Below are 26,518 nucleotides of genomic sequence, written 5' to 3'. Positions count from 1 at the left end.
AGCAGCATGTAGCTGGCTTTTGTATTTTTATCCAGCCTAACTATCTTTGTATTTTAACTAGAAAGTTTAGTTCACTTAAATATATTATAGGGAATTCCCTGGTGGTCCAGTGGTTAGAACTTGGCGCTTTCACTGCCTTGGGCCTAGGTTCAATCACTGGTTGGGGAACTAAGATTCCACAAGCCCTGTGGCATGGCCAAAATAAATAAATAAATAAAGGGTAAGAATTAAAAAATATATATATATATAAAATAAATACTGATGTACTTTGATTTTTAAAAAATCTTATTTTGTACTTTTGTCTTGCTTTCTGTTCGTTTCTCCTTTCTTGCATTCTTTTGAATTTTTTTTCTCTATTAGTTTCAGTGTTATACATACTCCTTTTGGTGGTAACCTTAGCATTAACATGCTTATTCAACTTATCGCAGTCCAAAATTCATCAATATCTTTGCTCTTCTTAAAATACTGTAATTTCAGTCCCTCCCAATTTGTATGCTATCAATATTTTAATTTACTGTTTTTAAAAAAATTTAGCAGCACCTAGCATTGTTGTCATTATTTTATATTGTCTGTATTTTGTTAATATTACCTATATATTTACACTTTTGTTCTTCATTTATGTTTGCATCTCAGATCTTACTTGTAGGATCATTTTTCTACTGCCTTTATAATTTCCCTTATTGACAGTTGGCAGGTGACAAACTCTAAATTTTTACTTCTTCCAAATTATTTTTATTTTACACTTAACCATGAAAGATAGATCTTTTACATAGAATTCTATTTTATCCCAGCACATTGCAGGTATTATTTCACTGTCTTTTGGCTATAAATAAACAATTTGGCTTCAGTATTGCTTTTGAAGACACCTGTCTCTCTTGTTGCTTCTTTGAATGTAATTTTTCTCTTCTTTCTGGCTGCTTTTAAAATATTATTTTGTTGCTGTTGTTACAGAAATTCCACTGTGGTATTTCACTGTCTGGATTCCTTTTTAATAATCCTGTTTAGAATTTATTAAGCTTCTTGGTTATTTAGATTAGTATCTTTCTTTAGTTTTAGAAAGTTTGAGAAATTGCTGAGAATATTGCCCCCACCTTATTCTTTTAACTCATCTGGAACTCCAGTCAGATTTTTATTAGCTCTTGTGACTCTGTCTTCCATGTCTCTTAATTTTTTTTTCATATGTTCTGTCTCTTTGACTCTGCCATGGTCTGAGTAGTTTCCTCTGACCTGTCTTCCAGTTCACGGAGTCACCTTTAGTTTATCTAATCTCCTGTTAAATCTGCCCATGAATTTTTTATTTCTAACAGTGCATTCTTTATTTATTAGAAGTTCTCTTTGTTTCTTTTTCATATCAGCTTGCTCTGCCCATGGTGTTTTATTTCCTCGTCTCTTGTGGGTATGAGAGTGAGTGAGCATGTGTGTGATATACTTGTTTTGCTCAGAACTGTATCTTGGAAATGTTTGAGGTCTAGGATAATAAAGTTGGATTTCTACAGAGAGGATTGCATTTACTTTTGTCAGTTGTCTAGGGCCCCTTCCAGTCTTTGACTCTTAAAATAAATGCTGGACTTGAGGTTTTTCAGAACACCCAAGGAGTATTTTAAGTCGTAATTACTCATGTGAGGGCTGGCTTATACTTTTGAATTCTTGGGGAGATGTTTTTTTCCCCCTCTCTTCAATGCTGTGTAAACCACAGCAGAGTATTGTTTTCCTTTAAAACAGTCCCCTTGGAATATGGCATCTCATTTATACTCTACCCTCATGCTTTTCTCTAGGGTCTTTAGACTCTCTAACTTAGGTAGGTCAGTATTATTCATCTTCTGTTCTCAGAGGCCTACAAAACCAAAAAATTGATAATTGATTTACCTAGTTTGGTAAATGCCTTCAAGGTGAAAATCAGCTTTAGTAAACTTAACTGACCTTTCTCTATTCCTGTCTTCATATAACTTTTGTCTTAAAATTCCTTGCTTTCTTGACAACTTATGAATGCATTTGAGGACGTTTTGAAATATTTCGTCCAGTATTTTTTGTTGTTTTCATTAGGAGGATTAGTACAGGTTCTGAGTTCACCATGTTGCTGGAAGCAGGAGAGTCTCTGTGTTTTTTATTTTTATATTCCCAGTTAGATTTTACTGTCCTTGAGAGGAGTGACGATACCTTGGACTTTCTTGGCCTTCTCTATAATGCAGTCTCAGTGTTAAGTGGACACTCAGTTTTACAGGTGGATGTGCAGCTAGGAAACAATTTTGAGGGTCTTCTATTTTACATGTTTTATATCTATTATGTTTTTTAATCTTCCCAATTATTTGGTAAGGTTACATATATTGTTACCTCTGTTTTACAGATCAGTAAACTAAGACTTAGAAGGAGAATATGGACACAAATCTGGTTATTAGTTGGGCTAGGATTTAGATTCATGACTTTTTAAATAAATTTATTTATTTTATTTATTTTTATTTTTGGCTGCATTGTGTCTTTGTTGCTGTGCGCAGGCTTTCTCTAGTTGTGGAGAGCGGGGGCTACTCTTGGTTGCAGTGCACGGGCTTCTCATTGCAGTGGCTTCTCTTGTTGCGGAGCACGGGCTCTAGGTGCGCAGGCTTCAGTAGTTGTGACTCGTGGGCTCTAGAATGCAGGCTCAGTAGTTGTGGCACACGGGCTTAGTTGCTCCGTGGCATGTGGGATCTTCCGAGACCAGGGCTTGAACCCATGTCCCCTGCATTGGCAGGTGGATTCTTAACCACTGCGCCACCAAGGAAGCCCGATTCATGACATTTGACTTATAATTCTGTGTCCTTTCTGCTATACCATGTTGCTTTCTAACTAATGTTGTTGACATTTGACATTCCTTGATTATTATCTTTAGATATGAAAATTTTAGAGAAACCACTGGATTAATAATATCTGGATGAAATTATCTCTAAATTCTCACCTGAAAGAAATTGTTAGCTGAGCAGTCACTTTGCTTATTAAACTTTTATCAGTGACTTAAAACAATGTATTGACTTCTGTTACAGAAAGCAGAAAAAGAGAATTGCTTACAAACTACTATGTATAAGATAAATAAGCTACAAGGTTATATTGTACAGCACCGGGAATATAGCCAATATTGTATAATAACTTTAAATGGAGAATAATCTCTAAAAATATTGAATCACTGTGTTGTACACCTGAAATTAATGTAATACTGTAAACCAACTATACCTCAATAAAAAAGTTAAAAAGTAAAAAAAAAAAAAAAAAAAGAATTGCTCATTTTTGCTGTTACAGCATTGTGAAATACTTTTGTTGTAAAATATAGGTAATTTTTGTTTTTTTCCAACAGGTGTGTATGTAATATAGATTGCAGTGGATACAGTTTTAATCCTGTGTGTGCTTCTGATGGGAGTTCCTATAACAATCCCTGTTTTGTTCGAGAAGCATCTTGTATAAAACAAGAACAAATTGATATAAGGCATCTTGGTCATTGCACAGGTAAAATTCATTCTACTTATCTAGAGACCTGTCTTTAATATTGAATATCACATGTCTGCAGTCTTATTTGTACATTTTGGTAGTGTTCCAAATTTGGAAAATGAGAAATCTTTGATGCTTTATTTTTTTATTACTATATATTTTAGAATTTCTTTGTTCTGTTACTAACTTAGCTTTTTTTTCCCACTTATTTTCATTATCTCAAGATACAAACAATGGTCTTGGTTTACTTATTTAGTTACTAAGCTGATCCTAACATGGACTTGTAGATATATTTATAGTTCTTGAAAGTTGTCTCAAATTTGTAATGATTTTAGTTGCTTAAGAATTAGCTTATTTTAATTATAGTAAAACTATAAGTATTACCATATTTTTTTCTTTGGCTGCGCCATGTGTCATGTGGGATCTTAGTTCCTGGACTAGGGATCAAACCCGTGCTCCTTGCAGTGGCAGCACAGGGTCATAACTACTGGCCCGCCAGGAAAGTCCCAACCATATTTTTTTTCATCTTTTTTTCTAGAGAATAATAGTTTACTTTGTTTTCACATTTTCTCTGTAGTTTTTGCTCCTACATATTATATACTGTTAGAGATTTTGGCGTGAATTTATAGAGTGTAAGGAAAAATTATTACCTTCAGTTTAAAATTCTTTTTCTCTTCTTGCCATCATTTAGAAGCCATGATACCAACCAAGAATGAATTTTGGTTTCTTTTCCTACTAGAAGTATCCAGTCACTAAAGGCACAGTTTTTCAACCTTCTTCCTCAGTAATACACACATGGGCTGAAATAATATATCATTTCCTAGTAACAAACAAGGGCCCCACACATTCTCATGGCCTAGGATTGTGCATCTTTCCTGCTTACGAGGTCTAACCCACCCTCCCTCTAAGCCCCGTCCCTTTTTTGGACTTATTAAAGGGATATGTTTTTATCTGAGCTAAGGGAAGAAAGTTGCAAGCCAAAGTTTGCTACTTTATACTGATAGCAAGCTATTTGTGAAATACTGAACAACTGATTGCAATATCTGTGGTCTAAGCTACCGAAGAATGCCCAAGAAGCTCATCATAGGGTTGCTACGTGGGGGTCAGGTGTGCACATGGTACAGGAAACTGCTGATAGGGACCCCTTATAGGTGGAAGAAGTAGTATGGTTTGCTTTTCTTTCATGGGGTGGCATTTAGAGTGTAGGTAGGTTAAAGAGTAGCTTAGAGAGAGAATGTCTTTTCTGAGGAACTGGTACGTGATTGAATGGTACTATCTGGAATTTCAAATTCAGAACAGTTGGTCGTTTGAGGATTTTGTTAATTGAAACTCATGCCGATTTAGAAGTGAGTTTGGAGTAGCTGGTACTTAATTTTTTTTTTTTTTTTTTTTGCGGTACGTGGGCCTCTCACTGTTGTGGCCTCTCCCGTTGCGGAGCACAGGCTCCGGACGCGCAGGCTCAGCGGCCATGGCTCACGGGCCCAGCTGCTCCGCGGCATGTGGGATCTTCCCGGACCGGGGCACGAACCCGTGTCCCCTGCATTGGCAGGGGGACTCTCAACCACTGCGCCACCAGGGAAGCCCACTGGTCCTTAATTTTTGTCTTGGTACCCATTTACACCTGAGTATTCCTCCCCCCAACCCCACCCCCACACCCGCTAGTACTGGGAAGCTGAAGCTTGTGCTTCTCAACAGGTGTTTATGGTTCATGTACAGTCTTCCTGTCCTACTACAATTAATCAGTCAGCGGTCATTTTTATAGTAAATTTTGTCTGATAACACAGTTGAGGTTCCACGTTTATCTTAATCTGATATTTTTCCAGGGAAACTGGTGGGAGAAGGTAAATCTTGAGACCATTGTCCCTTGGAGAAAGGACTAATCCTTTCTCTTCAGGGTATGTGTTATTTCAGTTAGCACAGGGAAGACTTTTGTTTTTTCAGGGAAGACTTTTTAAGGAGATGATATTTGAGCTGAAGTCTGAGTGAAGTTAGACTGTTCATCACGCAGAGTGCGTTTATATCTGGGATGCCTTGAGGCTGAGATAGAAGTGGCACAATAGATCAAGAGAGTGGTAGAAAATGTGAGCAGGATAAGTGGAGAGAGTTGGGAAGGACCTGGAGCATTTGGAATGTTTAGGAGTTTCGTGGTGTGACTTAAACATCATATGTATCTTAATTTGAAAACTTTTCTCTTACAGACACAGATGACACTAGTTTGTTGGGAAAGAAAGATGATGGACTACAATATCGACCAGATGTGAAAGGTACTGAATCACAATTTCCCAAATTTTGGCCAACTACTGAAATATGGTCACTAGCTGTCCTTAGTAGTTCTATTTCCATTATAAGGACGTTTCTAACTTTGCTCTCTGTAGCAATATACAGTTGAATATTAGTAATAATACTGAAACAGTTAAGGTACCTTTCAGTTTACAGAGTACTTTCACATATGCTTTTTTTTAATTGAAATTTTTGTTTTTGTTTTTGTTTTTGTTTTTTTTGCGGTACGCAGGCCTCTCACTGTTGTGGCCTCTCCCGTTGCGGAGCACAGGCTCCGGACGCGCAGGCTCAGCGGCCATGGCTCATGGGCCCAGCCGCTCCACGGCATTTGGGATCTTCCCAGACTGGGCCACGAACCCATGTCCCCTGCATCGGCAGGCGGACTCTCAACCACTGTGCCACCAGGGAAGTCCTAAATGGAAATTTTTATTGAGATAATTATAGATTCACATGCAGTTGTAAGAAATTATATAGAAAGTTCTCTCATATTTGCTTGTAAAATCCTTTTTACCTCTCTAGAATCTACTGTTAACACTTACCCTCTGTGCATGGGTCTTTGAACCTTGTTCCTTCTGCCTGGAACTCTTCTTTGCCTAATATTCATCTTTCCAGTCTCACTGTAGAAGTCATTTCCTTTTGGGAACTATCCCTTGACCCTTAAATCTAGATTAGGTGCCTCTCCTGCATACTCCCCTCTCCAACCCCTTAACCTACTCTAAGTATAACTGTCTGTTCTACTCATCTGTGTCCCCCTCTAGGCTATGAGTTCTGTGAGGACAGGAGACTGTATCTCTCATGTTCACTTTGGGATTCCTAACACTTAGCAGAATGTCTGGTACTTACATGGATGCTCCACACTTGTCAAAAGAATGGATGCAGCTCAAAGAAGCTGTAGGGTTTATTTGTACAAAGTCTTACATATAGTAAAGGTCAGATTCTTAGGTCCTTTGACTGCAGGTCCAGTGCTCTTTCACTCCTCATTTTCATATTCATTATTTCATTTGATTCTTACAACTACTCTGAGGGGTAAGGACCAGTGGGAACATTGAGGCTCAGTGAGGTTATATCTAGTGAACCAAAGCAGGTCTCCATCTTGGGATCCTAGACCAAGGCTTCTGTATAATTGCTTTTCCATGTGTGCATCTTCTACACATTTGGTTATACTAATGGACAATTTTTTAAAGATATGTGATCTACCTTTTATGCCTAATTTCTAAAAAATATATAAAATGAGAATAACAGGCCCTATTTCATGGAGTGTCATAAAAGTTAAATGAGATAATGCGTGTCAAGTGCTTTGAATAGTATCTGACATACTCATAAGTGTGCAAGAAATGGTAGCTGTTATTATCTTTGAATAATTTGTTATTTCTGTCACTTGAATCAGTTATATCCCATGAGCCCCTGACATATCAGTTTCCTCTGTTGATACAAAGTGCTATATTTAAAATAAGAAGTCTCTGTATTCTCATAGGAGACATAATAGATCGGTGCTAGTTTTATTCTTTATACTGATAGTACATGACCAGAATAGGAAGGCTCTTTTTCAGTAGTTAGGAGCTCCTACTTAAGGCAATTTGGGGAATTGTGTATACCCAAAATACTTGTCTGCCTTTGATAAAATTACAGGGATAATTTAGTGCCTAAGCCATTTCTGAGATACTGAACATTCTTTGCACATAAGAATTTGTCTATAATGCAAATGAAATTATCATACTCAGCAGATATAATTTCCTAAGTGCCTACTTTATACTGGTTATTTTACTAGGAATTATTGGTGGATAGAAAGATATCTAATACATGACATCCATCTTTAAATAGCTTGTGATACAATAAGAAATGAATATAACCTAATTCTAACAAAGTAGAAATGGGTTATTGTCATAAATGTAGTGCTGTTGAAAAGTGCAGTGAGAACTCAGAAAAGAAGAGATTACTATTTGGTGGGGGTTGGTGAAGATCTGAGAAACTCATGAGAGAGGCGGAATTTGAGCTGAACCTTGAAGGATGGTTAGGATTTGAACAGAGGTCAAAAGGGTATTTAAGGAGGATGGAAGAGCATGAGTAGAGGTATGGATGCAGACAAACATTGTGATAGAGAATGTATTGGAGAATGATAAGGAATCCGTTTTTGGTTGGAGCGTAGGGGGCTTAAGAGGCAGAAGTGGAAGGCAAGACTGGAAAAGTAGCTTGGGGCCAGATTGTGTACAGTCTTTTTTTTTTTTTTTTTTGGCTGAGTCCTAACCCCTGGACTGCCAGGGAATTCCCATGTGTAAAGTCTTGAATGCTGTGTTATCCTAGGGCGTTTAAACTTCATTTGTGGGCAGTGGCAAAATCATTATATATTTGAAAAAGGCAAGACAACAAAGTTAACCAGTTGAATGCATTATATCTGGCAGAAATTGTGCTTATTATGTACTTTGGACTAGAGGCAGGGAGATCAGTTAAGTAAACTCAGAAGGATCCTGCTTAGATATGGGGGATAAAGAGTTCAAGCTCAGATGACTTAGTTGATGGATTCTATTTATAGAACTAAGACTGTTGGGAGGGGAAAGGTGTTTGGGGTAAGGTAAGGGAGGAGTTGACGATGGAGGTGATTTATTTTGTAGTTTGAGTTGCTTGTGGAACTCACCCAGGTGACTTTGCTTATTAGCATAAATTTGTGAGTCAGTCGAGGTGATAACTGAAGTCATGAGAACAAGTGAGAGAGATTATAGAGCTGTATTGTCTAGTAGGGTAGCCACTGGGCACATGGCTATTTAAATTTAAATTTATTAAAATAAAATAAAATTAAAGGTTTTGTTTCTCATTTATACTAGCCATATTTCAAATGTTCAGTAGCTCCATGTGACCCGTGGCTACCATATTGGACAGCATAGAAATAGAACATATCAAGAGTTGCAGAAAGTTCTGTTGGACAGCATTGTTATTTAGAAAGGAGAGGAGGCTAGGGACTTCCCTGATGGTCCAGTGGGTAAGACTCCATGCTTCCAATGCAGGGGCCCTGGGTGTGATCCCTGGTTAGGGAACTAGATCCTGCATGCATGCTGCAACTAAGTTTGCATGCAGCAACTGAGAAGTCCGCATGCTGCAACTAAGAAGTCCACATGCCGCAACTAAAGATCTCACATGCCACAACGAAGATCCCGCATGCCACAACTAAGACCCAGAGCAGCCAAAAATAAAAATAAATAAATAAATAAATATTAAAAAAAAAAAAAAAGAAGGAAAGAAAAAAGAAAGGAGAGGAGGCCAGGATGAAGCAGAAAGAGGATCCAGAGGAAAAAAATCAAGAGTGCAGTGGCACAGAAGTCAAACAGAAAGGTTGGCTAGTAGTTTAAAACGCTGTGTAAAGGACTTAGATGACAAGCATCGAATTTGAAGACAAGGGGATCATTGGTAATCTTGGACCAAGGAGTTTCTATAGAGTTGTGAAGATGAAATCCAGATTGTAAGAGTTAACACATGTGCTAGTAGTAAGAAATAAAGGTCAGAGGTAACTATTTTGTATGTCTACCCCATTTGCTTTTGTTTTTTTTGTTGTTGTTCTCACAAGCATTTATAGGAGCCCCTTAGTAAATATTCGTGTCCCCAGTACACAACCAAGACTAGGTAAGCAGGATCTAGGAATGGAGGCTACAAAGTGAAAAGCAGGGACACAGCATCAGAAAGAAAAATTGGAAGCTAGTGCTCAGTAAGAATGTTGTAAAGCTGAGCTCTTGGAGAAGGGTGCTCCCAGAATGGAGTATTTGAATGTCCAGCAGGGTGGCTGAATCAGTGCCTTTCTTGGGCTGTTGGAAAACCTGTGGTAAATATTGAAATCGCAGTGTTAGAAGCTTGGTTGCAGATGTTGAAGTCATAAAGGGATATGATGGCAGAGCATGAGGTGTGTGGGAGCTGGGTATGTGACATTTTAAAAACTTGATTGTAGAAAATTTCAAACATGAACGAACAGGATAGTATGATGAAACCTCATGTACCCAGCCACCATCAATGGTTAAGAGCATTCTGTCTTTCTTGTTTTGCCTATATATCTCTACCCAGTGGATTATCATTATTCGTATTTTACAGGTATTTTTTTTGCGGTACATGGGCCTCTCACTGTTGTGGCCTCTCCTGTTGCGGAGCACAGGCTCCGGACGCGCAGGCTCAGCGGCCGTGGCTCACGGGCCCAGCCGCTCCGCGGCATGTGGGATCCTCCTGGACCAGGGCACGAACCCGCGTCCCCTGCTTCAGCAGGCGGACTCTCAACCACTGCACCACCAGGGAAGCCCTACAGGTTTTTTTTTTAGGTGTAATGTACATACACTGAAATGCACAAATGTTAGCTATCAGTTTTGACAAATGGATATACCCCATCTGCATTACACCTTATCGTAGTCTATAACGTTTCCATCCACCCAGAAAGTTCCTTTGTGGCAAATGACATTTTAATGTGGCCATTTTTATCCAAAGATGTTTTCATACAGCCTAAAATCTAACCGTATTAATACAGCTTGTTTGATATGCCCTTTTAAAAATGGTCTTGATAAATTTGCCTCATCAAAAGGTAAGCCTGAGCCAGTTGCTAAAATCACTGAAGGAAGGTGAGAGTGTGTGTTGTGGAGCGTGGTGGAGAGTCATGATGAGGATGGTTAGAAGGCTGCATAGGTGGATGGTACAGACCCCCACGGGAGGGCCTTCGTTGGGAGATGAGAGTGGGATGCTGATCTGGAGGTGACAGGTGGTGAGCACAGCAGGGGAAGATGAAAGGAAGGGGGATGGAGGAGTAATGTGATTTAGGTATATCAGGGAGATGAAAGGAGTACTTCCTAAGCAAACAGCTGCGGAGATGGATGAGTTTATGTGCATTAGAAAAGGTGTTTCACTGGGCAGAGTAGAAAGACCAGGAAAGAAAGAGTTAGGGTTGATAAGGAAAAGAGTGGGATTTAGACATGAGAGGCTAGGGGGTGTTGGAGGGTAGGTAAGAGTTTCTACCTAGGTAAATAATTCTCTGTTGGGGTCCAAGGAGACTCGGGTTAGGGAAGGATGTGTTAGTGATGAAGCTTGGGGTGCAGGGTGGTATAGGGGAAGCAAGAAAGAGTATACTGAATTTCTTAACTGTAGGGATTTGTGGAAATAATGAGCCCTAGAGTTACCTTTGCAGCATTGATGTTGTTTCCGCCTCAGCAGCACCTTCTAGGTGCATGTCTTGGTTGTTAATAGCAACTCCTGATGCTTTATTTGAGTGCGGCATGGATGGACCAGGACAGGTTGCCAGTGAAACATGGCTTTGCAGATAAGCCATCTGGAGCTGGGCTTTCTTACAATATAATCACTTAGAACCATACTCCCCTTTGTATTTGAAAACATTGCCGCTGGTGGCAGATTTGTTTCTGCATGCCTCTGTGGGTGGAAGGAGCCGATGGGTGACCAAGCACACTTTTTATAATTGTTCAGAGACTAACAGTTGCAGCTGTTGTTCATGGAGCCTGTCACCACTTGCCCGAGGGCATTGTTTGTTCAGGACTGTGCCCAGTTCTTGCTGTGTGAGGCTACATCTCTGCTGTGGTTTCTGAAACTGTGCTTTATTACATCTTTAATGCCTTTTAATCTTTCCTTTTTGAAGTTATCTAATTTACTTGGCCTAGAGAACAGGTGCTTGGACTTTCCACTTATGTCCATTCCTTACCCATCTCCCAGCATAGCTTGGTGAAGTAATAGTGTGATGGTTAAGAGCTTGTGCTCTGAAGTCAGACTTGGTCTACACTTTAAAGGCTGTGTGGCCTGATTTCTCTGAGCCTCAGTGATCACTTCTATAAAATGGGGGCAGTGATATCTACTACCTAGGATTACTTTCAGTATTAAATGCTGTGTCACTGAATTCCTTATCAATGTTATTATGGTGATTGTAAATATTTTTGTTTTCTAATTTCGTTGTTAGAAGCCTGGCTGTGTTAAAAGTTCTTGCCATTGGTGAGTCTACCTGTCTATAGCATGTTTCATGTGGTTCATGAGTGACAGTAGGGTGTTCATCCACTCAACAGTTCTTAATCAGCACCGCCCTGCTGTGTGCCAGGTGCTTACGCATACTTAATCCTCATCACAGCCATATTATTGTCATTTTGCAGATGAAGAAGCTGAAACTGTGAGAGTTTGTGGCTCATGTAGAATGGCAGAGCAAAGATCAGAATTCAGACTTTCTGACCCTAAGCCCTGGTGCTCTTTCTCTTGTATCACAACTGTTCCAGAATTCTGCACGTTAGAAAAGGTATTTCACTGGGCAGAGTAGAAAGACCAGGAAAGAAAGAGTTAGGGTTGATAAAGAAAAGAGTGGGATTTAGACACGAGAGCATAGGGGGTGTTGGAGGGTAGGTAAGAGTTTCTACCTAGGTAAATAATTCTCTGTTGGGGTCCAAGGAGACTCGGGTTAGGGAAGGATGTGTTAGTGATGAAGCTTGGGGTGCAGGGTGGTATAGGGGAAGCAAGAAAGAGTATACTGAATTTCTTAACTGTAGGGATTTGTGGAAAAAATGCCTGCTTTCTCTTGCCTACTTTCTCTAATTTTCTTCAGAATATTTAATCTGCCCTCAGCTATCACCTTGGCGAACACTTGTTCTCTAGCTTTAATCTTTCTCTAAGAACTAGTTTCATACGTTCAGCTGCCTAGTGGGTCTTTGCACTTACGTTTTGTTTGAACTGCCATTGCCTGAACCTCCAGGAACTGCCGTCTTGCCTGGAACATGATAGGTGCTTAATAAATACCTTCCGGAGGACTGGAGGTCTAAATTTGAACTCAGTTTACTACATTCTCTCTCCTGTCGTTAGGCTCACATTAGAGTCATTTTTGCAATTTTTTTATTGTGGTGAAATATATATAGCAACTCGTACCATCTTAACCACTTTTAAGTGTTTAGTTCAGTTGTACTAAATAAACTTATGCCGTGGTGCCGCCATCACCACCATCCATCTCTAGAAGCCTTTTCATCTTGTGAAACTGGAACTATAGCCATTAAACAGCAACTCTTCATTTCCCCCCTCCCCTCAGCCCTTGTAACCACCATTCTGCTTTTTGTTTCTATGATTTTGACTACTCTGTGTACCTCACATAAGTAGAAATCATACAGTGTTTGTCTTTTTGTCACTGGCTTGTTTCAGTTAACATAATGTCCTCAGGGTTCATCCATGTTATAACATGTCAGAATTCCCTTCCTTTTTAAGGCTGGAATAATGTTCCATTGCATGAATGTACCACATTTTGTTTATCCACTCATCCATTGATGGACACTTGCGTTGCTTCCTGTTTTAGCTATTGTGAATAATGCTACCATGAATATGGGTATATGGCTATCTCTTTCAGACCGTGCATTCAGTTCTTTTCGGTATATATCCAGAAGTGGAATTGTTGGATCATAAGGTACTTCTACTTTCAATTTTTCGGGGAAGCACCATACTGTTTTCCCTGGTGGCTGTACTGCTATATATTTTCACCAACAGTGCTCAAGGGTTACGATTTCTCTACATCCTTGCCAATACTTGTTATTTTCTGGTTTTGGGGTAGTAGTCATCCTAATGGGTGTTAAGGTGCTATCTTATAGTTTTGACTTCCATTTGCCTAATGATTAGTGATGTTGAGCATCTTTTTGTATGTTTATTGACCAATTGTTCATCCTCTCTGAAGCAAAATTGTCTTACACAACTCTATATTAGGAGCATCTTCAATAAGGAGGACAGTTCTGTTTTACTAAGCACTTAAATGTTAGTGAGTTGGTTGTTGCAGACTATATAAAGGGTGGAACTGGGGAAGTTTGACCTTAAGAAAAAAATTCGTAGGCAGTGGGTTAGGTGGTGAGCAGACATGGGGAAGTCCACACAAAGTTAATGAGAGAGAGATTTCACTTAACATGAGGAGAATTTGATAGTATTGGAATTAACTGTATTACGTTGAGTTCCTTATCTCTGGAAGTGTTTAAGTAGAAATGGGATCTCGAGGCTATAACTAAAGAAATTCCTTCATCAGACCAAATGGCCTCCAAGGACCCTTTCAGATCTGAGTTTCTGAGCTCATTTACTTTCCAAAGCATCTTCCAGCCATATTTATTTTTTTCTGTGTTTCTAATATCTATTCCAACTTCTGAGCTCAAGCTTTTCAGTGCCACAGTTTGGATTATGTAGTAACCTCCTAATTGGTCACCTGGTTTTACCTTTATCTTCCAATTAATTCTTAACAGCTTTTTGAGATATAATTTACATACTATTAAGTTCACCTGTTTAGAGAGTGCAATGCAGTGTTTTTTTTTAGTATATTTGCAGAGTTGTACTAGCATCACATCATAATCTAATTTTAGATCATTTCTCATCACCCTCAAAAGAAACCTCACACCCATTAGTCACTCCTCATTGCCTCCGAACCACCAGCCCTAGGTAACCACTCTCAGTTAACTTCTTTTGTAAAACATGGCTTTCATTGTGTTGCTTTCCAGCTAGGAGGAGTTCAGGGTCCTCCCTGTCCATATGATTAAGAAAACATTTCTCACCTGAGGTTCAGATTTTTCCGTACTCTGATTTCAGCTTATTTTTCCAACTTTGACTTACATCTCTCTCCAGTCTGAATGTACAGCTCTTGCTAGGTCCATTTAACTCTCGTTCTTGAGAGTGAGAACAGGTGCGTTATACCTGTCTTTCAGTTTCCACCATTCCTCTATCTAAATCTGTCTATGCTTTGAGACCTACCTTGAGTCCTACCTTTTCTATGAATCCTTCCCTGGGTTATCTTGCCTAAAATGAGTTCTCCTTTGCATGTGAACTTCCATAGCACCTAGTATTATAAAACCTTCTTTTGGTATTTTGCTGTACACTCTCATGTGGGACCCCTTCCCTTTTGTTGTTCAGCTTTTTGTGTGATTCCCTAAATTGATTATAAGCTTCATAAGGGTAGGGACTGTGACCACTTTTTCTTTATACCTTCTGCAGCTTAGCTGAGCATATGGATGTGCACAGAAATAGTATGTAAGTATAAAGGAATGAATAGTGCCAGCCCTGAGCAGGATGCTGAATTTGGACTCTGGAATAGACACAGATTTCAAAGTCTTAATAGATGTGTCCATGTTTTATATGGCTTTGCTTTGTCTAGAGCTTGATACCACATTCTTTATTAATTCATTCAGTAAATGCTATTGGTGTCATACTTTGTCTATTAATTTCTCAAAACCCATTATTAATTTAGTTAACTTTTTCTTATTGCTATCTTGCATATGAATTCTCTGATCGCTTTCAGCTTAGCATTATTCTTGAAATTTCCTGCTGTTTCTAGGACTCTCTTATGGTAGATTAGTACATTACCACAGCCTCTATAGACCAATATGGTCTTTTTGTTATACACTTTATAGGACTTTGTTATTATAGGTTAGTACATAACCTCAGTCTCTATAATCCCATTATTATATACTTCCTGTGTATCATACCATGAAAATATCATGTTCTGAGAAGTTGCAGGGTGGTGATAAGCACTATGGGAGACAGTTGCATTTCTCGAGTCACTTAATGGCTTGATTGCGAAGGTAGAATAGTACTTTTGGCTTGATACCATAGCAAGAAAGTACTACATGCTAGGTGTCAGGAGTTATACAGAAATGAGTAATACAAGCATCTAGATTCTCAAGGAGCTCACAGTCTTATGGTAGAGACTGATTTAAAAAACCTAAATAGTTATAAGACAATATCGTGAGTATTGTAGTACAGAAGTGGGTGCTAGAGCTATAGCAGCCCAAAGGAGGGATTGATTTCTTTTGCCACAGCAGAATTACAGTTTGGGAGCTGGAGGAGACCCTATATGCCCTTTGAGGACAGGATATATCTTAACCGTTTTTCTATCCCTGGCACCTGGCAGAGTCCTTGACATATGGAAGGTGATGAATGATGATAAATGAGTAAGTCATCTATTCTGTGCTGTCCAATACGGTAGCTACTAGCCACATGTGACACTATTGAGTATTTGAAATGTGGCTAGTCGGAATTGAGATGTACTGTGAGTGTGGAGTGCTCATCAGATTTTGAAGACCTATTTGAGAAAAAAGAATGTAAACTATTAAAATTTTATGTGTTGATTATATATGTTGAAATGCTCTTTATTTGATATATTAGGTTAAATAAAATATATGATTAAAATTAATTTATCTATTTCTTTTTACTTTTTAAAAATATGACTACTAGAAAATAAAAAATTATGTACATGTCTTGTATTATACTTCTGATAGACTTTGCTGATCTCATTCAACTCTCTTAGAAATGATTTGACTAAGGTTACAAAATAGCAGAGATACCCTTAAAATTGAGACTTTACGTGTTGGATTTCTCCTAGTTTAGTGCTCTTCCTAGGCATAAATTAGTATAATGTAAATATATAAAATTTGAGGTAAAGTGACGTAAGTTTGGTCTTGTTAAGGATGACGTGATACTCTCTGCTGTAGTTATCATATCTTTGAGCTTAATAGTCATTAAATTTTTTTTCCTTTTTGTATGTCAATTTTGATCTCCAGAAAAATCTGCATGTTCAGTTCTCAGTTTTTTCACACTTGGTACTTCTATTCCCATTTCTCCCTTGCTTTTCCTCTCCCCACACTTGTATAAACAGATATACACATAGCCTCCTATTTATTCCTTCTTAATTTGTCTCCATTAACTTTCTTCAGATTATATTAACACTTTTTGTATTTGGGGGAGATAAGCCTTTGCTGTTGCATGATCTGGTACATGGAGAGCTGGTTGGTTTAGTGGTCTTGTACGTACATTAATTATCTCACATAATCCTCTCAAAACTGCATTAAGTATAGTCCTGTTGTGGTCCTGACTTTACAGTTGTGAAATCTCAGGCTTAGAGAGGGTGGTATGTTCAACGTCACACAGCTAATTATGCACAGAATCTGTAAGCGGGAACTGTACGAAATGGCAGGAAGCCTGGGAATTTTTGCTACACACGGACAGGCCTGTAAACGTTGGGGAACTCTGGGTCCATAGAGCTGAGGACTAAAGTATTAAGTATATGTCAGAAAAAAAAGTAAAAAAAAAAACGATTCCAGATTGTGTATGTGAATGAGTACATGTGTATGTAACTATATGAGAGAAAGAGACAAATAAGGATAGAGAGAGAAATGAATGAATGAATGAATATCATTGATTTAGAAGACTGGGTCTCCATGCCTTCATCTTTCCTGCCCTTTTCTATCTTTCCTTCCTGACTCTCTTCCCATTTCTGATAGTGGTATTACTCACCACCCTTCTTATTTTCTTCAGTTCAACACAGTTCAGTTCAAATCAGTATGCCTAAGTCCAAACAGATGTTCATTAACACGTTTACAATGGTTCTCTTTGGTTAGAGGGATTTCAGGTGATTTTAAATTTCTTTTTTATTTGTTCTCTGTATTATTTGAATTTTTTTAATAGTAACATATACGAAGAAAAACTATATAAAAAGAACAGCAAAACTATTTTCATTTGGGAAAAAATCAGTATGCTGGATAGTTTTCATACCAAAATAAACCTTTTATCCTAAAATTTCAGAATCTCATACTTGTTCTCTGCCATACCAGTGTTCTTTGGCCTCAGTTTCATAGCCTCAAGGTGAATGGTTACAGTAAGTCAGCTTTCCAAAAGCCAATGCTGTATACGCCATCCCTCTGTCAGGGAAGTGAGATTTCTTCTAGAAGTAACATTTATTTTTATAGCAAAGATGTTGAAGGTTTGTTGGTTCTTTTTTTTTTTGGCAGATTGTTTTTAAACAGCAGTAGCTCACAGTGGTCACATCCTGCAAATACTTTTAAATGCTTTGAGTCTAAAGAGCCTGCCTGCTGTGTTTGTGGCATAATGAGACCTTGGTTCTTGTCCAGCCTCCTATCTGATACATTTCCTTTCCAAATTACCCAGCAAGGGGTGAATTTATTTGTTGCCTTAGAACCTTTGAAAAGTCCATATTTTTCAGTTTGCTTTTCACTGTTTATTGACCTGTTTTATGTTCTTGTAAGATGCTAGTGATCAAAGGGAAGATGTTTATATTGGAAACCACATGCCTTGCCCTGAAAACCTCAATGGTTACTGCATCCATGGAAAATGTGAATTCATTTATTCTACTCAGAAGGCTTCTTGTAGGTAAGTCAGAGTACCTCCAGATCAGAGGTGAGACATTTTTTCCATCATTGGTCACTGCTCTATAGAAGGCAATGAAATGTGGATTAAAAATATTACAAAAGGTAGTATTTATTTACAATTGAGTTAAAAAATAAATTAGCAGCATCATTTGGAAGAAACTGGCAAGTAGTATGCAAAAACAAAAACAGATGTTCTCTTAGGGTTTTGAGATGGACTTAACATTTTTAATATTATGCTATGTCTTTTTTAATATAAAAATATGCCGTAAACCAACATTATTCTCTTTTTTAAGCAGTCTATCACAGAGTGGTTTGAGGGACTAGAGAATGTGTTAAGCACCGAGGACATGTAACTCAAATAAAATTTATAGCAAAATAGATTTCTAAAAATGAGGGAATGTGGATGTAGAATCAGGTGTGATATGAGAGATGGAAACAGAAAGGGTGTGAATCTTTAACTGTGTGATTCCAGAGAGGTTATGCGACTTGTTGGAACTCAGCAGCAAGTTAGAAATAGAGCTGAGACAAAACTAGGTCTCAAATTTCCTGATACTCAACCTGATGATCTTTGTGCTTTTTGCTCTTCTGTGTCTGTACTGATAACACTTCTTGCCGCTGCTTCTGGGAGCTTGTCTTCCACCTCAGGATGGTCTAGTGGACCAGGCAATGTTTCCAGACTGGGGGAGATTGCTCTCATTCTGCTCACTCCTGCCCCCCTGCAGTCTGGCCAGTGAATCTTTCTCTCAAGAAGTAAAAGAAAGCTGTGTGAAACCAGGTCTCCTGGTTCCTCTATTCCTTTAGCTCCACTCTCCTGACTCTTTACCCCCCTGCCCCACTCTCCTCCTACTTAAAAAATAAAACAAAACACTATAAACTGTTTTAATGGTTACTAAGAATTCTTTGTTAAGCTTTCTGCTTCTTCCTGATTGAAAGGTTTTCTTGTCTTTGAAGGAGCTAGCACCAGCCTCCCCCCCACCCCACCCCTTTTCCTGAACATTGAAAAAAATACAGCCATGCTGTGGTACATATATGCAATGGAATATTACTCAGCCATAAAAAGAAATGAAATTGAGTTATTTGTAGTGAGGTGGATGGACCTAGAGTCTGTCATACAGAGTGAAGTAAGTCAGAAAGACCATATGCTAACACATATATGTGGAATCTAAGAAAAAAAATGGTTCTGATGAACCTAGGGACAGGACAGGAATAAAGATGCAGACATAGAGAATGGACTTGAGGACACGGGGAGGGGGAAGGGGAAGCTGGGACGAAGTGAGAGAGTAGTATTGACATATATACACTACCAAACGTAAAATAGCTAGCTAGTGGGAAGCAGCCGCATAGCACAGGGAGATCAGCTCGGTGATTTGTGACCACCTAGAGGGGTGGGATAGGGAGGGAGGGAGACACAAGAGGGAAGAGATACGGGAACATATGTAATAACTGATTCACTTTGTTATAAAGCAGAAACTAACACACCATTGTAAAGCAATTATACTCCAATAAAGATGTTAAAAAAAAATACAGCCATGCAAGGGAGAACAGGCCAGTTTTAAAATAAAATCATACAGTGGATTCCTCATACTTGTCTCACAGTGACATACATACCTTGAAAGAAGATCAGATCAGAGAGTGTCTTTTAAGATACCTAACACTGAGGGATGAGAGAGGATGATGTCCTGATGATGAAATGATACCAGGTCACTTTGTAGTATTTTACTCATTGACAGTAAGAAGACTAAATGGGGGCTTCCCTGGTGGTGCAGTGGTTGGGGATCCGCCTGCCAATGCAGGGGACATGGGTTCGAGCCCTGGTCCGGGAGGATCCTACATGCCGCAGAACAACTAAGCCCGTGCACCACAACTACTGAAGCCTGCATGCCTATAGCCCGTGCTCTGCAGTAAGAGAAGCCACCGCAGTGAGAAGCCCGTGCACCGCGGCAGAGTGGTCCCCGCTCGCCGCAACTAGAGGAAGTCCCGTGCGCAGCCACAAAGACCCAACGCAGCCAAAAATATAAATAAATAAATAAAATAAAATAAAATAAAAAAACAAAAACAGAACTGAAGAATAGACCAAATTTGTTTTAAAAAAACAAAAGAAGACTGAATGGTTTAGTAGTTAAAGGCTTTGGAATCAGGTATATCGGATTGGCCAGTTTTTGGCTATGCCCTTTGGAAGTTACTTAAAATTTCTAAGCCTCATTTTCCTTATTTGTAAAAAAAAATAATAATGGTACTTGTTTCCTAGTGTCGTTAAAATTAAATGAGCTAGTGTATGCAAAGTGCTGAGCACAGTGCCTGTTACACAATGTGTGTTTAAGAAATAGCAATTGATGTTATTAGACTGTACACACCATTAGGTTTGGGACTCTGCTCTGCCAACCACTCTCTCCCTAGTGCCTAGCATAGGGCCACTTCCAGTAGCTACTCAGTAAATAGTTTTTGAATGACATGTGATCATGGCCAACTTTTCCCTCTTCTTCAGACCAGAGGTGTTTCTTAAATGCTACAGAATCTCTTTTCTGCATTCTTGTAACTCCAAAAAGCAGGTGATCTTTTTTTTTTGTCTAAGCGTTTATAGTGTCCACAAGAACCAGGCCATAGTATCACATGCATTTCCACTGGTAGGTGTATGTGTTTGAATAGCAGGAAACAGGCAGGGATGAACACCCTTTAGGCACAGTCCTATTATTAGGTTAAAATCTTTTAGCATTGTCCCATCATTAGTTTGTTTATTTATTGCCTATTTGGTACCAAATCCTACCTGGCACTGGGGTCTCAAATTCAAGTATGACATGGATCTAGCCTTCAAAAAAACATACAGTCTGGTGGCAGTGACTGACAAATAATACACAATTAAAATATAATATGAAAAATGCTATCATACATAGATATGCATGAGGTGATTTGGGACTTCAAAAAAGCACTTCAACCTGAAGGGGGCATGGAGGACATTGCAGGAGGAGGGACAAGTCTTACAGGGACATTTGTGCCAACCCAGGAGGTTGTCCTCTGTCTTAAAGGCAGTGAGAAGCCATTTAAGGATTTAAATAAGAACGATGTGGTCAGATCTGAAAGCCACCCTGGTGGCTTGGTGAAAAATGGATTAGAAGACTGAATGTTAGGAGACTGTGTATGAGTGAACAGTGAGAGCCTGAACCAAGTAAAGAAGTTGTAGTGGGAATGAGATGAGGAGATAAGTTGCAGAGGGAAAATAGGTGGCTGAATCCATAGGTTTTGGTGACCAGTTGGGTATGAAGATGGGAATGTGGGAGTTGGTGGAGGGTCATGGGAAGGAAGAATCAAGAGTCTCCCTGGTTTCTGGCTGATGCAGAATTGAGTGGGGAAGGAGAATGGGGGCAGGAGGTTTGCGGGGACATGATGTACTGAGCTTAGTAATGCTTGGTCTCAGGTGCCTGTGGGCTATCCTCTTACCTAGTAGGCTACTGGGTATCTGTGGTTTTGGAACTCATGAGACAGATGCACATTGAAGGTGTGTTTGGGAATCATTCCATCTCTAGCGTATCCCTTCTAATTCCTACTCAGCAGTCCTTCCACCCCACTGGGCCTCCAAGTAATTGATCTCTCACCCTGCATGTCCTCATCGCCTCCTTACTCAGCTTAACTCGTGGTCAATCTTTGCAGTCCGTCTCTTGCTTCATCATATACTCATTTGACAAAACTATAATCCAGGTTCATTCCAGCTTCCCGCCTGCTGTATACCTATACTCACCAGACTGACTGGTCTCACTGACCTTTATACTCAGTGGGCCCTGTATACTGCCTGCAGTCACTCTATAACTGCGGTCCATTCATCCTCCTGTCCTAGATAAGGTGACTGCTTTATACCGTCACCCCTCTCTTCAGACTCACTCCTCTCTCATCCTCACTCTCAGCTGATGATCTTGTTTCCAAGTTCACTGAGAAAACTGAAGCAATATGAGGAGAATGCCCACAGACTTTTTACTATCACTGCCAGCAGTGCTCCCCCCTTTTCTTCTTATCATATATTCTTGTGTACATATATTTTTTAATATATTTGTAAATATATTTTTATTTCTTTTACCTTGAAAGATATTTGTCATTCTTACCTCTACCAGCTACTGTCCCATTTCTGTCCTTTCCTTTGTAGAAGAACTCAAAACAGTTGTCTATAATCTGTCTTCAGTTTCTCACTTCCCATCTCTCATGAATCCATCCCAATAGGCTTTTGCCACCCAGCACTTCACTGAGACTGTTCTTGTTACTAAATTCATTAGTCAATTCTCAGTCTTAAATTACTTTTGAACGGTCAGTGGCGTTTGACCTCCTGTGTGATAGACATTCTTCACTTGGCTTCCAGGACGACACTCTCTTGGTTTTCTCCTACCTCACTGGCCATTCCTTTCAGCCTTCTTGCCTGGGTCCTCTTTTGCTTCCTGGTCTCTCAGTGTTGGTGTACCACCAGGATCCAGCCCTGGTCCTTTTCCTTAGTGATTCCCTCCAGCCTCAGGGCTTTACATGTCGTATGCTAATGACCCCCATCCCAGACCTCTCTCCTCAGTGTGGGACTCACAGATCTCTCTCCCTCACTGCCATTTTCACATGGTTGTCTGACACCCCAAGCTAACAGGACCTAAGCTGATCTCCTGATCTGTCTACCCTCCCGTAAACCTGTTCCATCTATAACTTCTCCATCTCAGTTGATGCCAACTCCATCTTTTCATTGGTTTAGACAAAACACTTCTGATACATCTTTGACTTCTGTCTCTGTCATACTCCATATTTAGTCAGTTGAAGAGTCCTGTTTGCTCTATTTCAGAATATATCCAGAATTTGATTACTTCTTATCATTGTCACTGCCATTCCTAGTCTAGGCACCATTTTTCCCCTCTGGCATTATGCAGTAGCCTTCCTGATTGTATCCTAAATAGTCCATATTCAACACAGCAGCCAGAGTGAGACTTTTAAAATAAAAGTCAGTTCATGTCCTTCTTCTGCTAACGCCCTTCCAGCAACTCCTCCATCTTCTGAATGAGGAGAACTTCACAGGTGGGCCCCTTTACCTCTCTGTCTTGGTCCCCTGCTTCCCTTCGGCTGGCCCACTCCAGCCATACTTGCTATTTCTTGGACACACCATGCACTTATGCTCCCACCTCAGGGCCTTTGTGCTGACTCTTCCTTTGCCTATTATGCTGTCCTCCCACTTGTCCACATGGCAAACTCCCTGACCTCTTTCACCTCCTTACTCACATGTCTCTTACTGAAGCCTACCTTGACCACCTTACTTAAAGCTGCAGTCCTCCCTTCCTGGCCCATACCTGGCATTCATGTTATCCCTTAGTTCTCTCTCTCCTCTCTCTTGTGTAGTACATGTCACCTTCTAACATAACCATTTAATTTGCTTAGCGTGTTTCTTGACCCTCCCTCCCTGACTAGAGGGTAAACAGGCCAGAGATCTTTGTTCACTGATGTAACCTAAATGCCCATTATAGTACTTGGCACATGTCAGGTTCTCAATAAATGTGTTAAATGGATGAGTGAATGAGTCAGCCCATGAGGCCATGGGAGTGAATGAGATTACTATGGAGGGTATGGGGATGAAAGAGTAGGCAGTAGAGGACCAAATGTCTGGATCTGCCTTTAATCAGCAACAGAAAAAGTAGTGCTAACCTAGAAGTTAATACTCTGGGTATTTGGAGAGTATAACCCTAAAGTCAGGTGCAGAAAATAATGTCCAGGGAGGATTGCCTGAATCATATATGGCCTATACATTTTTTTTGATATTCTGATTTTTTTTTTTTTTTTTTTTTTGCGGTACGCGGGCCTCTCACTGTTGTGGCCTCTCCTGTTGCGGAGCACAGGCTCCGGACACGCAGGCTCAGTGGCCATGGCTCACGGGTCCAGCCGCTCCGCGGCATGTGGGATCTTCCTGGACTGGGGCACGAACCCGTGTCTTCTGCATCGGCAGGCGGACTCTCAACCACTGCGCCACCAGGGAAGCCCGATATTCTGATTTTTAATCTTTGGGTTAAGCTAAAGTGTCAGCTGAATAACTAGGACATTGTTATAGCTCCCTATGGAACTATTTTTATTTCACTGAGCTTTGAGTTTTAGCTGTTAGCCTACCATGAAAGGCATTATTTTAAATAATCCTATGAGACTTCATTATTGAATTTATTGCAGCTATATTATTGAGGGAAGTTCCCTGTATGAGAAAGTACCCTCCTTTTTTTTTTTTTTTTTGGTCACACCACATGGCTTGTGGTGATCTTAGTTCCCCAACCAGGGATTGAACCTGTGCCCTTGGCACTGAAAGCACCTAGTCCTAACTACTGGACCGCCAAGGAATTACCAGAAAATACCCTCTTTAAGTGAGGACTAATGAGATAAAGTTCCCTTAAATTTATTAAAAATAGTAACTGTGATTCTTCATTTTTTTAAATTGAAGTATAATTGATTTACAATATTATATTAGTTTCAAGTATACAGCATAGTGATTCAGTATTTTTATACATTATACTCCATTAAAAGTTATTACAAAATAATGGTTATAATTCCCCATGCTGTACAATATATCCTTGTTGCTTATCTATTTTAAACATAGTAGTTTGTATCTCTTAATGCCATATCCCTATCTTGCCCCTCCTCCCTTCCACCTCCCCTCTGGTAACCACTAGTTTGTTTCCTATATCTGTGAGTCTGTTTCTTTTTTGCTATCTACATTCATTTGTTTTATTTTTTAGATTCCACAAGTAAGTGATATCATACAGTATTTGTCTTTCTCTGACTTATTTCACTAAGCATAATGTTCTCTATGTCCTTCCATGTTGCTGCAGATGGCAGAATTTCATTCATTTTTATGACTGAGGAGTGTTCCATTGTATATATATATATATAGCACATCTTCTTTATCCATTTGTCTGTTGATGCACACTTGGATTGCTTCCGTATCTTGGCTGTTGTAAATAGTGCTGCTATGAACATTGGGATGTATGTATCTTTTCTAGTTAGTGTTTTTGTTTTTTTCTGGATATACGTCCAGGAGTGGAATTTCTGTGTCATAAGGTAGGTCTATTTTAGTTTTTTGAGGAATCTCCATACTGTTTTCCATAGTGGCTGCACAATTTACATTCCCACCAACAGTGTAGGAGGGTTCCCTTTTCTCCACATCATTGCCAACATTTGTTATTTGTGGACTTTTTGATGATTGCCATTCTGACAGATGTGAGGTGATATCTCATTTTTTTTTTGTTTTACATTTTGTTAATAAATAGAGATGTTGAGCATCTTTTCATGTGTAAGCCATCTGTGTGTCTTCTTTGGAAAAATGTCTATTCAGGTCTTCTGCCCATTTTTTTTTTTTAATTTTTAAAATTTATTTTTATTTTTGGTTGCATTGGGTCTTAGTTTCGGCACGCAGGATCTTCATTGAGGCATGCGGGATCTTAAGTTGTGGCGCGAGGGCTCCTCGTTGCAGTGCGTGGGCTTCTCTATAGCTGTGGCGTGTGGGTATTCTCTCTCTAGTTGTGGCACGCAGGCTTCAGGGCACGTGGGCTCTGTAGTTTGTGGCATGCAGTCTCTCTAGTTGAGGCGCGTGAGCTCAGTAGTGTGGCATGTGGGTTTAGTTGTCCCATGGCATGTAGGATCTTAGTTCCCTGAGCAGGGATTGAACCTGCGTCCCCTGCATTGTAAGGCCAATTCTTTACCACTGGACCACCAGGGAAGTACCTTCTGCCCATTTTTTGATTGGTTTGTTTTTTTGATATTGAGTTGTATGAGCTGATTATATATTTTGGGTATTAACTCCTTATAAGTCGTATTATTTGCAGATATTTTCTGCCATTCAGTAGGTGGTCTTTTTGTTTTGTCTGTGGTTTCCTTTGCTGTGCAAAAGCTTTTAAGTTTCATTTGGTCCCATTTGTTCAGTTTTGCTTTTATTTCTTTTGCCTTGGGAGCTATATCCAAAAAAATATCGCTACGATTTATGTCAGAGTGTTCTGCCTATGTTCTCTTCTAGGTGTTTCATGGTTTTCAGGTCTTATGTTTAGGTTTAATCCATTTTGAGTTTATTTTTGCATATGGTGTGAGGAAATGTTCTAATCTCATTCTTTTACATGTAGTTGTCCAGTTACTGTGATTCTTTTGAACAACTGGCTTGATTTCATTTTGTGGAGATTGTATTTTGTATCAGTGATTTTATCTCTTTTCCTTTTCCTCTTCCTTTTTCATTTTCTTTTCCTTCTCCCCTCCCCCTTTCCTTCTCCCCTCCCCTCCCCTCCCCTTTCCCTCCCCTCCCCTCCCCTTTCCCTCCCCTCCCCTCCCCTTTCCCTCCCCTCCCCACCCCTCCCCTTTCCCTCCCCTCCCCACCCTTCCCCTTTCCCTCCCCTCCCCGCCCCTCCCCTTTCCCTCCCCTCCCCACCCTTCCCCTTTCCCTCCCCTCCCCACCCCTCCCCTTTCCCTCCCCTCCCCTCCCCTCCCCTCCCCTCCCCTTTCCCTCCCCTCCCCTTTCCTTCCCCTCCCCTTTCCCTCCCCTCCCCTCCCCTCCCCTTTCCCTCCCTTCCCCTCCTCTCCTCTCCTCTCCTCTCCCCTCCTCTCCTTTCCCCTTCTTTCCTTCATCCAATGGTTTTTAGTGTATTCACAGAGTTGTGCAGTCACCACAGTCAGTTTTACATTTCATTACC

General features: G+C 39.8%; 1 protein-coding gene across 3 annotated transcripts in view; it reads left to right on the top strand.

Annotated features, from left to right (window-relative positions):
• The window catches only part of TMEFF1 (transmembrane protein with EGF like and two follistatin like domains 1), a 93,594-nt gene that overhangs the window by 60,140 nt on the left and 6,936 nt on the right, over window positions 1-26,518 (top strand). For all 3 annotated transcript variants that reach the window (XM_060300690.2, XM_030829852.2, XM_060300691.2), the window contains exons 6-8: window positions 3,323-3,471; window positions 5,652-5,717; window positions 17,733-17,856. In XM_060300690.2, the coding sequence (XP_060156673.1) occupies window positions 3,323-3,471; window positions 5,652-5,717; window positions 17,733-17,856 (339 nt within the window). The remainder of the gene's footprint in view (window positions 1-3,322; window positions 3,472-5,651; window positions 5,718-17,732; window positions 17,857-26,518) is intronic.

This window comes from Globicephala melas, chromosome 6, assembly GCF_963455315.2.
Source record: "Globicephala melas chromosome 6, mGloMel1.2, whole genome shotgun sequence".
Taxonomy (NCBI): domain Eukaryota; kingdom Metazoa; phylum Chordata; class Mammalia; order Artiodactyla; family Delphinidae; genus Globicephala; species Globicephala melas.
Note: the sequence above shows the minus strand (reverse complement) of the source record. Positions and strands in the feature narration are given on the sequence as shown.